General features: G+C 47.3%; 1 protein-coding gene across 2 annotated transcripts in view; it reads left to right on the top strand.

The window, feature by feature from the left end:
• Positions 1 to 357: 357 nt before the first annotated feature.
• ZNF281 (zinc finger protein 281) overlaps positions 358 to 13,558 on the top strand; it is a 41,968-nt gene continuing 28,767 nt past the window's right edge. Inside the window, exon 1 of one of the 2 annotated variants that reach the window (XM_073572730.1) lies at positions 358 to 1,036. In XM_073572730.1, the coding sequence (XP_073428831.1) occupies positions 704 to 1,036 (333 nt within the window). In that variant the 5' untranslated portion in view covers positions 358 to 703. The remainder of the gene's footprint in view (positions 1,037 to 13,558) is intronic. The other variant, XM_073572731.1, reaches the window with a different exon arrangement.

The following is a 13,558-nucleotide window of genomic DNA, read 5'->3' on the forward strand; positions in this document are numbered from 1 at the left end:
ATAAGAAGTTTGGTTCTAGTAGCTCGCTATCTTGATGCCTGCTAGACTTGTAATAATTTGTTTTAGTCACTTATAGAATTCCATTAATTCCACAGCACTTTACAGACATTATTGGCACTGTCGTCAATGGGGCTCACAATCTATATTCCCTATCAGTATGTCTTTGGAATTACTGGCATGTATAACTGTGGCCAATACGAACGGCAGACGTAGCTTTGCTGTGTCCCTTTAAATAAAGCCATTCACAAAAAAAAGCATAAAGAATACAACGCACGCGCAATGATCACTACTACCCATACTGCAAGCACAACGATTCGCTGGGACGCGCTTGCGCAATAAACCCAAAATAACCACAGGACATGCGTCGTGGAGTAAGGCGCGTGCGCGTCGAGAAGGCTTCTGGGTTCTGCGCAAGTGCAATGTGATGCTTTCTGATCCCCGCGCTTGCGCAGTACGACTCTCTAACTGCTTCTATTGTGGAGCTTTCGGGCGTCGTGTTTCTTCAGTACTAGGCCGACAGTCAATGACGGTATTGTTTCCCGCCGAGATCCCCCGGCGATCGGTAGCGAGCTCGATGGAAGGAGGAAAGGCCATACTGTGAGGATGAGCGAGACCTAGTCGGCTGCCTGGCCCGGTCCGTTACCTCAGCAGCCCCCGCTCCCCCTCCACTCTTGTGCTTCACCTTCCCGGGACACGACGTACCATGGAGCCGACGTTCCCCCCCAGCATGCTCATGTTCAGCCACCTCCCGCCGGTCACTACCTTCGCCCGTCTGGGCTCAGAACTGCTACCGCCGCCTCCCCCGCCGCCACCACCGGCTCTTCTACCGGCTCCGGGGGACATGATCCTGAAGAAAGAGCCCGGCTCCCCCCCGCCACACCCGGCCGACTTCCTGCAGAGTCTGACGGGCATCAAGCAGGAGAAGATGGTGGAGCACGAGCAGTACCACCCGTACTACCGGCAGCGGCAGGCCGAGATCGTGGAGGTGACGGTGGGAAGCCCCGGGATCATCCCGGACCTGGGCCTCAATAGAGAGGTGAGCCGTGCTACCATCACTGTGCCCCTATGACAACACTGCTGGGAGAGGAATGGAGGGAGATGGCCGCCCCCTGGGAACAATGGGCAGGGCGGCCCATCGCCCGGTGTTGTGTGCCATAAACTTCTCCCGGGGGTCTTATTCATATGGGGGGGCTGTCCGGCCCGTGGCCCATCACACCATATCAGGCCCCACACATTGGGTTCTGCACAGACAAAGAATTTCGGTTTCCGCCGTTAGACCCTGCGTTTGTCCCTCTAACCGTTCAGTGTCGACCGTCGTAACCTCCGTTAGTCGTGTTCGCCATTCTAGTGTCAATAAAGTTCGTAGAAAGGACCGGTCGCCTCAGAGTGGGATCCTGGGGATGGGTTTAGCTGTTGTGTTTTCTTTTTTAGATAAAGCCCGGGCAGGTAAGTCCAGAGCCACGTAGACGTCCCACCGCTCAGTTATACATTTGTGGCAATCAGAAGGGTAAAATCCGTGGTAAAAATCCACAACGCCGGATGGCTTGTACTGTCGTTTTTTTTATTTTTTACACTCTTTATGGATGACATTTGGTAAAGTGCAGGGATCCCACTATTGCCCCAGTGTCCTGGCAGAGGAGCTCCGGCGTGTCTGCCCCTCACGCCGGGGTCACACTTGCGAGACTCACACAAGTCTCGTGTCTCAATACCCGGCACTCAGGACCAGAGTGTGCAGCTGCATAGAAATACATGCAGTTGGTCCCGAGTGCCGGCGGCAGTGCCGGGTATTGAGATGCGAGATTTGTGCGAGTTTCCCGCAAGTGTGACCCCGGCCTTAGGTTTATAGGGGTTGTCCAGGACTGACCCTTTGATGAGCTATCCATAGTATTGGTCATAAATGAGAGCATTGCGGTCCAACCCACCCTTGTACCCAACTGATCAGGGCATGTCTGCTATGGTACAGACGGGATGTAAGCGTTGCGTGAAGCAGAGCACGGCAGCCATGTACGTTGTCTGCTGAGTGCTGCACTGCATCTCCCTCTCAGGGGAATGTCAGACAAGGCGCAGTGTTTGGCAGTAGCCACTAGGCTATGTCCCGTGCCACTGTGTTCGGCTCCGGACATCACTTATATCTGTCCGGTGCACTTGTTTAGTCCTGGGGCTCCCCAATAAGTCATTACAAGAACAAAGGTTGCCTGATTGTCTCTCCCCCCCCCCCCCCCCCCCAAAAAAAAAAAAAAGCTACGATGTATGTAAGGTTATTGACACATAATGTTCATGACCTCCACATATGAGAAAAGCTCCGGACGTATACGTCTGTCTCCCATAGCGTGCGTTCCATTGCAAAAATAAATGTATACCCTGTGGTACTGGGTGTCAGTCTGTGGAACAGTGTGGCGTGCTGTGTTGTCCCATACACACAGTATTTGGACATTTTGGCCCCTGACGCTCTATTGGAGCCCCGTAACATGCCCATTGGTAACTTTTACCTGCATGCACACTAAGACAACACCTTGTCAATACAAGTATGATGTTAGCATTAGAGATGAGCGGATTTGATCGGGTCAGGGCTTACCGAATAAGCTGCAGAGGGAACTCCTGGATCGCGCCTGCTGATCAGCTGTTCGGCTCTGCAGCTGCATGTGTCACAGTCACGACTCATGCACGGAGAGCCCAACACACAGGCTCTCCATGCATGTGTCGTGACTCACACAAACAGGCTCTCCATGCATGTGTCGTGACTCACACAAACAGGCTCTCCATGCATGTGTCGTGACTCGCGCAAACAGGCTCTCCATGCATGTGTCGTGACTCGCGCAAACAGGCTCTCCATGCATGTGTCGTGACTCGCGCAAACAGGCTCTCCATGCATGTGTCGTGACTCGCGCAAACAGGCTCTCCATGCATGTGTCGTGACTCGCGCAAACAGGCTCTCCATGCATGTGTCGTGACTCGCGCAAACAGACTCTCCATGCATGTGTCGTGACTCGCGCAAACAGGCTCTCCATGCATGTGTCGTGACTCGCGCAAACAGGCTCTCCATGCATGTGTCGTGACTCGCGCAAACAGGCTCTCCATGCATGTGTCGTGACTGTCACACAGCCGCAACACATGGAGCTGCGGAGCCGAACAGCTGATCAGCCGGCGCGATCCAGGAAGCGAGGTTCCCTCTGCAGCTTATTCGGTAAGCGTTATATCTTGCTGAATAAGCCCTGACCCGATCAAATTTGCTCATCTCTAGTTAGCAGCTCTTACCCAGTCTCTGTTCACCTCTGCATAGGGAGGTGATCGGCTCTGCTGACATCTACAGATACCGTCTGATGATCGTGCACTCGCTATGTAGGTATCAGTAGACAGTATATCACCAGTTCTTCTAACCTCCTAATGTGTAAGTGATTGGTGCTGGACAACTCTTTAATGTGCAGAGCTACCTTAAAGGGGTTGTCTAGGACAGTTCAATAATTTAGCAGGGACTGTAACATGCAGAGTCCTAACAGTTTGCATTGTACTCACTGTCATGAGTCTGCAGGGCAATTTCTACATTCGCAGCTCACATTGCGCGTCTTCTGCATACTTGAGCTCATATGGTTCCATTTTATTCTCCACCTCTCCCATTGAAAGGTGCAGGTATACAAATCACGTATGAGCGGTCACGTGACGGCGAGTCGTTTCGATCACTTTATGGCTATTCCCATCTTGGTAAATATTTTCTTATCTCAAAGATGTGTCATCACTTAGAGGTAATCCGGCCCCACTCGCTCTGCGTAGGATGTAAGCAAGGCTGGTGACATCACGTCTACAGATATCTGATGCCCTCGCACATGAGCCTGCAAATATTTGTAGATATGAAGTCACCAGCACCATCCTGCAGAAACGAGCAGAGGATTAAACCTTTTAAAGAAGACCATTGACTGGATTTTTGTAAATTTAATAGCTTCACCTAATGGAGCTGCTCCTTTTGATTCTGGGACAGTTTTTCTTCTGTGCCCCTCAGTTGTGACCCCCAGAAATGTAGTTACAAGTTTTCCCTTCAACTAACTGGGCATATACATACACGCCTAGTTGGTTGAAGGGAAAACTGGTAACTTTATTTCTGGGGATCATAACTAAGGGGCACAGAAGAAAAACTGTCCCAGAATCAGAGGAGCAGCTCCAATTGGAGGAAGGACTCAATATAAATGAGACAGTCCAGTCAAAGATCTTTTTTAAAGGGAATCTGTCACTTGATTCATGCTGCTCAAACTGGGGGTAGCATGAATCATTGGACTAATCGACTGCAGCCAGGTATGTTTTTACTTAAAAACCTCTGGCGTTTCAGTGAAAACATAAAGCCCAATTCATCAAAGCTTTTATGTTAGACTTCTGTCGTAAAAAAAAAAAAAAAAAATTTGACAAGGCGCAATTTTTTTTGCGCGACGTGAGTCTTTGCCAAAACTTTTGTAACACTTGGTACATTTATGCCATATTTGCCTAGCTCCAACAAAATGGCCAGAGGTGGGGCGTGACGGGCAGCGGGTTTCCTTACGGGACAAATACAGTTGTGAGTTGGAGTTGTGGTGAGGCGCACACCACTTTGTGCCTTGACTGATTCATTAATGACTCTGGCTCCTCACACTCCACCTCCTTATCAAGACTGACTTGAAAAAACGTTGGCCTGATAAATCAACCATAGTTTAAAAAGCCGGCCGAGGACCATAGGTAAAGACTTGACTAATCTGGTGCAGCTCCAGCTTTCTTGTCCCTTATCCAGGTGATTGACAGGTCTCTCCCTGTGTACATACATGGGAGACACCCGTCAGTCAACTGGAGCGGTGTGAGGAGAAGCCGACAGGGAATGACGCCGAACTAGTATCTTCCCTCTAGTCTCTGGCCAGAACTTGAAACTGATCACTTTTGAACGCTGGCACACTTCAGAGAAAAAAATAAAATTGTCCGCAATTGTGCAGTCGGCTCAATTTAATTCTGTCCGTGGTTTAGGCAGCATGAATCAAGTGTTATGCTCCCTTTAGTGAGCGCTGGTGGACAGACCTCTGGGCCCCTCAACAATCCTGAAAAGGAAGTGACTGCAACGCTGAATCGGCGTGATGACTTCTTTTTGGTTACTCCCAGAGGAATTACTGTAAGGCTCTGTGCGCACGGTGCGGATTCTGCTACGGATCCGCAGCGAATTTGGCCCTGCGGATCCGCAGCAGAACTGCAGGTGATGTACCGTACCATTATTGGCTATGTAAAAACAAAAACCGCTGTGCACATGCTGCAGATTTTTCCGCGCGGATTTCGTGCGGAATAAAAGAAGCAGCATGTCACTTTTGTGCAGTTTTGCTGCAGTTTTCCACCTGCTCCATTCTAGAAATCAGCAGGTGGAAAACCGCACAAAAACAGCAGTAAATCCGCACAAAAAATGGACTAAATCCACAGGAAAAATACAGGTCATTTGACCTGCGGATTTAGTAATATCTGTGGGAGATTCTGCACCATGTGCACATAGCCTAAGGGTGTGTGCACACGTTGCGGTTTTTGCTCCGCAGCGGATTTGTTCCTGCGGATCCGTAGCAGTCTCCATGTCTCTCTCTCTGTTTTGGGTGACATACAGTTTATATCCAAGAAGTATCATTTCTCCTTGCGGAGAATGACATGCTAAGCATGTCGAGGTGAGGAGACTTAAAGCCGCAATGCTCCTCTGGGAAATATGCTAATTATGCAAATTGTCTCTTCAGAGAGGAAGAGGACTAGAACTCTAGTGCGACCTATTGGAGGTAGCAATCCTAAAAGTCAATGTTGACCCTTTAACGAGCCTAGTTACATGACTTAGGATAAAAGCCAAGCCAGAATCTCCATTTGCAGACAGTGTGTTTCGGGGTACTGCCCCTCATCAGTGCAAAGTGGGAGATCTGGCTTGGCTGTGAGAGGCGTCTGACCGATATCCAAGAAGTATCATTTCTCCTTGCGGAGAATGACATGCTAAGCATGTCGAGGTTAGCATGTCATTCTCCGCAAGGAGAAATGATACTTCTTGGATATCGGTCAGACGCCTCTCACAGCCAAGCCAGATCTCCCACTTTGCACTGATGAGGGGCAGTACCCCGAAACACAGTGTCTGCAAATGGAGATTCTGGCTTGGCTTTTATCCTAAGTCATGTAACTAGGCTCGTTAAAGGGTCAACATTGACTTTTAGGATTGCTACCTCCAATAGGTGGCACTAGAGTTCTAGTCCTCTTCCTCTCTGAAGAGACAATTTATACAGTTTATATACACACTGAGCGCCCAACATCAGCCTAGTTAAATTTCAGCTGCCTTGCATTCTGGTATTGATTTAGCACTAACATTTTTAGATTAGTAAAAAATCAATTTATCCATAGGTGCAAAGAGTTAACAAAGGAAGCACCTTATTACTAATATGTCCAGGGCATTTCCCACTAGGTTCCCTATATCAGTTCTCTATAGTAAAACTAACTACTGGGCTACTTGCTGCAGTTTTCATAAAATTAGTGTGTTCTCTGCTGCAGCTCTAGCAGTTCTCTAAATGCTGAGCTCTGTGTAATCCCTCCCACACCACTGATTGGCAGCTTCCTGTGTGCACTGCATAGGTAGAAAGCTGCCAATCGGTGCAAGGGGCGGGGTTATACAGAGCTCATGTATATGGAGGACTACATCACTAGGCCTCTAGTTATAATCTCTAGCTGATAAACTGACTTTTATGAGAACTACAGCAAGAAGCCCAATAAGTTACACAAGACTGGAATCTGGGTCCGTTTCTACATCAGCGGTCCACATCATTTCTTACCTTGAGAGCCACATTCAACTCTGATAGATGGTCAGAAGCCACGTTCATCAGTACCCCTCCCACTTACACCATAGTGACACCGAGAGCACCACAGTTCCATTGTAATGACAATCCCGCAGAAAGCACACCGAAACCTTGTGCTCCCTTCCTTATAGGCAGTATACTTGCTTCCAGAGGTTCCCGCTTTACAGCCTTTCGGTATTCTTGCACCATGCACAAATACCACACTATCACACCCAGCTGCAAGTAACCCTCTAAGGCTACCTGCCCACGATTAGAAGTAGTAGCCTTTTGGACTCGCTGCATCCAAAATGCTGTGTTCCAATTTGCCGCACTTGTGTTTAGGTACATGCGGATTTATGGCATGTAATGGCATTGTATTGTTGAAAATACGCAGTGGAGACTAGCAACTCCACTACAGAAATCGACATGCTGCGGCTTGGAAATGTGCAGCATTAAATAGCACAGTGGGAATGGTATTTCTACAAATCCCATCCGCTATTCTTGTAATGTAGAACGCAGCGTTTTAGACGTAGTGAAAATACGCTGTGTCTGAAAAGATGTTGTTCCTGATCGTGGGCACGTAGTGTAACTGCAGTATGCTCCTCCGTTCTCCACCAGTATATGCACACACCAGATCTTCTCTTCTGTGCAGCACTTACTCACAAAAGTCACCATCTGAGGACCTTCCCTTCATAGTTGTGTGCTAAGCTTGGTGTTAACTGACCAAGGTGTCGGGCTGCCGTGAACCTTGGTTGGTGACCCCTGCTGTACATCAGCTACTCTCAGATTATTTGCCAAAATATACATTACGTAGACACATTAATTTTAATGGTCACAGTGTAAAGCCCCCGTTACACACTGCGATATCGCTAGCAATATCGCTGTAAAGTCACCGATTTTGTGACGTTGCAGCGATATTGCTAGCGATATCGCTGCATGTGATACTTACCTCCGACCGGCTCCCCCGCTGGTTATCGCTGATCGCGCGAGAAGCTCCTGGACCATTCCTCGTCGGTCACTTCCTGCGGCGCTTCCTGTGGCGCCGACGAGCGACGCATGGAGCCCGGCGGGAGGACGCAGGATCGCCGGGTCTGATAGGTAAGTAGTGATCCCCGTCCCCAGCGATGTCGCTGGTGAGATCTGCCTGTTTGGCAGCTCACTAGCGACCACCTAGCGATGCACCAGCGATCCTGACCGCGTCATATCGCTGGTCGGGATCGCTGGTGCATCGCTAGGTGTAACGGTACCCTAACTGTTCAGGGGAAGGGATTATCTGCTGGGTCTTTTTTCCTTCAGATCAGCTAGCCATCAGGAGAGGTTGATAAGTGGGTTATGGAAATTGCATTAATTGGGGGTCTCAAGGATCAGACTCATTTCAGTCTTTTTTTAAGGGCCCTTTACACATAGCGACATTGCTAGCAATATCGCTAAAGCGTCACCGATTTTGTGACGCAGTAGCGATATCACTAGCGATCTCGCTACATGTGATACTCACCTCCGAACGGCTCCCCCGCTGGTTATTGCTGATCGCGCGAGATCGGCCTGGTCCATTTCTCGTCGTTGGCTTCCTGCTGGTGCCGATGAGCGAGCCATGGACGCAGGCGGAAGACGGTCACCCTCGCCGCGTCTGGAAGGTAAGTGCGACTGCTGAACGCTGCTGCATCGCTAGTGAGATCTGCCTGTGTGGCAGCTCACTAGCGACCATTTAGCGGTGCACCAGCGATCCTGACCGGGTCATATCGTGGTCGGGATCACTGGTGCATCGCTAATTGTAACGGGGCCTTTACTTGAAGCTCTGAGTTGCCAAGCCACAGCCTCAAAATCTTAAAGGAAACCTGTCTCCACATTTTTCGCCTACCAGCTAAAAGCAGTCAAATGAGTGTCGGCAGTGCATTCCCCAACTACTCCGGAAACCCCCTCACTCCCCATGAATCAACCATAAATACCTTTTTTTATTTCTCCCGCGCTGCAGGTTAATCAGTCCGGTCCAATGGGCGTTGCCTCTGTTCCCTCACTCCACCCCTCCTCGGTTGCTATACGCAATATTTTCTGTAAATATCGTAGATCATGTACAGATCTCGCGCGTGCGCATGGAAATGGTATGTCGCGCGTCCGCTGTATGCTTTGCCCGAGATACCATTTCCATGCGCACGCGTGAGATCTGTACGCGATATGCGATATTTACGGAAAATATTGCGTACAGCAGCTGAGGAGGGGTGGAGTGAGGGAACAGAGGCAACACCCATCGGACCGGATCGAACTGATTAACATACAGCGCAGGAGAAATAAAAAAGGTATTTATGGGTGATACATGGGGATTCAGGGGGTTTCAGGAGTAGTTGTGGAATGCATAGCTGACACTCAGTTGACTGATATTTTTAGCTGGTAGGCCAAAAATGTGGAGACAGGTTTCCTTTTAATGATTTAGAGATGATCTGCAAAGAGGAGTGGACCAAAATTCCTCCTGACGTGCACAAACCTCATCAACTACAAAAATCGTCTGACTGCTGTGCTTGCCAACAAGGGTTTTGCCACCAAGTATTAAGTCTTGTTTGCCACAGGGATCAAATACTTATTTCTCACTGCAAAATGCAAATAAATTTATATAATTTATACAATGTGCTTTTCTAGATTTTTTGATAATCTATGTCTCGATGTTAAGGGTAGGTTAATTTTAAAATTATAGACTGTTCATGTTTTTGTCAGTGGGCAAACTTACAAGCTCAGCAAGGGATCAATTACTTATTTGCCCCACTGTAGGTGCCGCTGCTGCCTTTACATTGCATGCATTATTCTGCCCCATAAAATATGCCGCAGTTTTTTTCCCACATAGTGTTGGTCTGCAGGGAAAATTACCCATGTTCACTGGCTATAGTGAATCTGCGTGTTTTTCTCACATAGAGAAGTCTGAATGTGTCCCTATGGTTGTAAGAATCGCTCCTCAATAATTCAACTGAATATTATTAGGTCTCCTTGGATCTTCATAGGGTGTAGCGGGGTCCAATCATTGAGGCCATAATACTTCTATATATAGTAACTCTTGTATGCAATCGCCTTGGCATTTTCTTATCAGCCAGGTCCCACGTGTACCATGTCCTTCAAGACCCCCACCAATCTAGGCTTGTGACATGTTTTTGACAGTGCAGTTATACTTTAAAGGGTTTGTACAGGTTTAGAAAAAGCGTCTTCTAAAAACAGCACCACACCTGTCCACTGGTTTTGTCTGATATTGCAACTCACCTCCGTGGATTTTAATGGGGCTTAACTGCAGTTCTCCATACTACCTGTTGAGGGATATGGAATTCGTCTTGCCTATTTATTTGGTGGCTTCCAGCTTCAGCACCTCTGAATGACAATTTGATAAGGGGTGCCACTGCGTATACTAGGTGCATCTGTATCAGAATTTCCCTGTGGGTTGGGGTTGACTCCCTGGGTATTGCTCACTCATGTCCCATAGGGAAGAACAAGCCGATGTCTCGCTGTGGATGCCTGATGGTTAGCGATCTGCTCATTTTTCTGAGCTGTGGATGCCATTACTTGTTATAAACATGGACCTGTGGCACAGAGATTGTCCACACGTTTTATTGGTAATATATGGCTGTAACACCTCTCAGCAGTGGTGACGCTCATTTGAGGACCTGTATTCAACTAGGTTCACATAACACAAGTGTTGTCATACTTTTTAGCCAGTCCTCCATTTTGTGCGGTGAATCTGCATGTGTGAGATTGGGCACCTCTGACATGGAGGTGGCCATTTTGTGAGCTAAACCAATATTCATGAGGCTGCAGCTCAGACATTCATTAGGGATGGGTGACACCCACTAAGGCTTTCTTCACCTCTTCACCAGTTTTGAAGCAGATGCCTTCTCATTGTTGGCCTTTCTTAAAGGTATTAAAGGCCATTGAAGTGGACTATTGTTCCTGTGTGTGGGTAATTTCTGCCTTACATGGACTGTCCATGGCGGATGGCAGTGTCCCCTATACTAGAGGGAAAAAGCATTTTTACCTCCTATGCAAAAATATTCTTGGTTGCTCCAGACCCTCACCTCCATGTTACCGCACGGAGATGTCTACTCTCTTATAGAAAGTGTGCAGGTGATAGGATGGGCCACCATGGCGCTGTGTACAACTATTATGTGACTTGTGCACTTCTCACACCTCGGGTCTTCTCCCTGTTGTCAGCTATGGCTTTTAGGGATGTATCCATGCAGGTTACATGCTGAAATCCCTCAGGCAGAAAATGTCACCTCTTGGTGCGGATACTGCATGACATAAACGTGGCTTGTCCTCATGGAGTGGGCTTAGTCTACCCTCATGCTGTAAATCCACAGTAGAAAGTCGAATGGCAGAATTTCTGCCTAGATTCTATGTCGCCATTGTGCGAACATACAGTTCTAGCCAAAAGTATTGACACCCCTGCAATTCTGTCAGATAATACTCAGTTTCTTCCTGAAAATGATTGCAAACACAAATTCTTTGGTATTATCTTCATTTAATTTGTCTTAAGTGAAAAAACACAAAAGAGAATGAAGCAAAACATTGATCATTTCACACAAAACTCCAAAAAATGGGCCAGACAAAAGTATTGGCACCCTCAGCCTAATACTTGGTTGCACAACCTTTAGCCAAAATAACTGCAACAAACCGCCTCCGGTAACCATCAATGAGTTTCTTACAATGCTCTGCTGGAATTTTAGACCATTCTTCTTTGGCAAACTGCTCCAGGTCCCTGATATTTGAAGGGTGCCTTCTCCAAACTGCCATTTTTAGATCTCTCCACAGGTGTTCTATGGGACTCAGGTCTGGACTCATTGCTGGCCACCTTAGAAGTCTCCAGTGGTTTCTCTCAAACCATTTTCTAGTGCTTTTTGAAGTGTGTTTTGGGTCACTGTCCTGCTGGAAGACCCATGACCTCTGAGGGAGACCCAGCTTTCTCACACTGGGCCCTACATTATGCTGCAAAATTTGTTGGTAGTCTTCAGACTTCATAATGCTATGCACACAGTCAAGCAGTCCAGTGCCAGAGGCAGCAAAGCAACCTCAAAACATCAGGGAACCTCCGCCATGTTTGACTCTAGGGACCGTGTTCTTTTCTTTGAATGCCTCTTTTTTTCTCCTGTAAACTCTATGTTGATGCCTACTTTTTGTCTCATCTGACCAGAGAACATTCTTCCAAAACGTTTTAGGCTTTTTCAGGTAAGTTTTGGCAAACTCCAGCCTGGCTTTTTTATGTCTCGGGGTAAGAAGTGAGGTCTTTCTGGGTCTCCTACCATACAGTCCCTTTTCATTCAGACACCAACGAATAGTACGGGTTGACACTGTTGTACCCTCGGACTGCAGGGCAGCTTGAACTTGTTTGGATGCTAGTCGAGGTTCTTTATCCAACATCCGCACAATCTTGCGTTGAAATCTCTTGTCAATTTTTCTTTTCCGTCCACATCTAGGGAGGTTAGCCACAGTGCCATGGGCTTTAAACTTCTTGATGACACTGCGCACGGTAGACACAGGAACATTCAGGTCTTTGGAGACGGACGTGTAGCCTTGAGATTGCTCATGCTTCCTCACAATTTGGTTTCTCAAGTCCTCAGACAGTTCTTTAGTCTTCTTTCTTTTCTCCATGCTCAATGTGGTACACACAAGGACACAGGACAGAGGTTGAGTCAACTTTAATCCATGTCAACTGGCTACAAGTGTGATTTAGTTATTTCCAACACCTGTTAGGTGCCACAGGTAAGTTACAGGTGCTGTTAATTACACAAATTAGAGAAGCATCACATGATTTTTCCAACAGTGCCAATACTTTTGTCCACCCTCTTTTTTATGTTTGGTGTGGAATTATATCCAATTTGGCTTTAGGACAATTCTTTTGGTGTTTTTTTCATTTAAGACAAATTAAATGAAGATAATACCAAAGAATTTGTGTTTGCAATAATTTTCAGGAAGAAACTGAGTATTATCTGACAGAATTGCAGGGGTGTCAATACTTTTGGCCACAACTGTACCCTTAGAAGAGATTCCTCTCTTAATTTATCGATTGATGTGCCATCTAGGTACAGAAATCGAATTTTGAGAGTTTACTTATTATTTTTCACACACAGAACGAAGGAACAATTGGGCTTCTGCCCCATATTTCTTATACCAAGGAACGCAAGGCGCTTTGTGGGTGTTTGTCACAAAGATTTTGATGGAAAATGCATCAAAATCCACGTGGAACTAAAAATTGTGTGTACGAGAGGCATATCCACATGTTGAGCATTGCTGTGTGTATAGCAGACATACTCACAGATGCTGTGTACAGCCATGCGTTGGGCACCCAAAATTTGTAGCTAAATCCAGGAGGCTAAGTTACCTCAGACTTGACTGCCGTCTAGTGTTCGTGGATGAAAAGTCCCTGCATTTCTAGTGCTTTAGGTTCATACTCTGTTTTCTGTTGTGTCTAGTTTTCTTTTAGTTTCATCTGTAGAAGTGTCAGCCGCCGCTCTAGTATAAATAACATAGAAGAATTTGCTCACATTGTGGTGGGACACACAAATGCCGATGGCAGGTGTGACGACATCTGAGGCTTCGGGAGCCATTGAATGGCGCAGAGATAAATCTTTCCATGGAGACCTCTCTTGAGGCTTCAGCAAGTGAAACAAAGATTTCAATGGCCGCCTCCAGCCGGCCCATTGTGACCGTCCCAAAGCTTTGTTTAGTCAATAAATCCCTTTAGTCAGATTTTTGCCAGTCTGCAGCCTCCCACTGTGCTCCTTGTAGAGATGGATGGAGCC

This window comes from Dendrobates tinctorius, unplaced genomic scaffold, assembly GCF_039654945.1.
Source record: "Dendrobates tinctorius isolate UK_male_01 unplaced genomic scaffold, ASM3965494v1 ptg000032l, whole genome shotgun sequence".
Classification (NCBI taxonomy): Eukaryota; Metazoa; Chordata; class Amphibia; order Anura; family Dendrobatidae; genus Dendrobates; species Dendrobates tinctorius.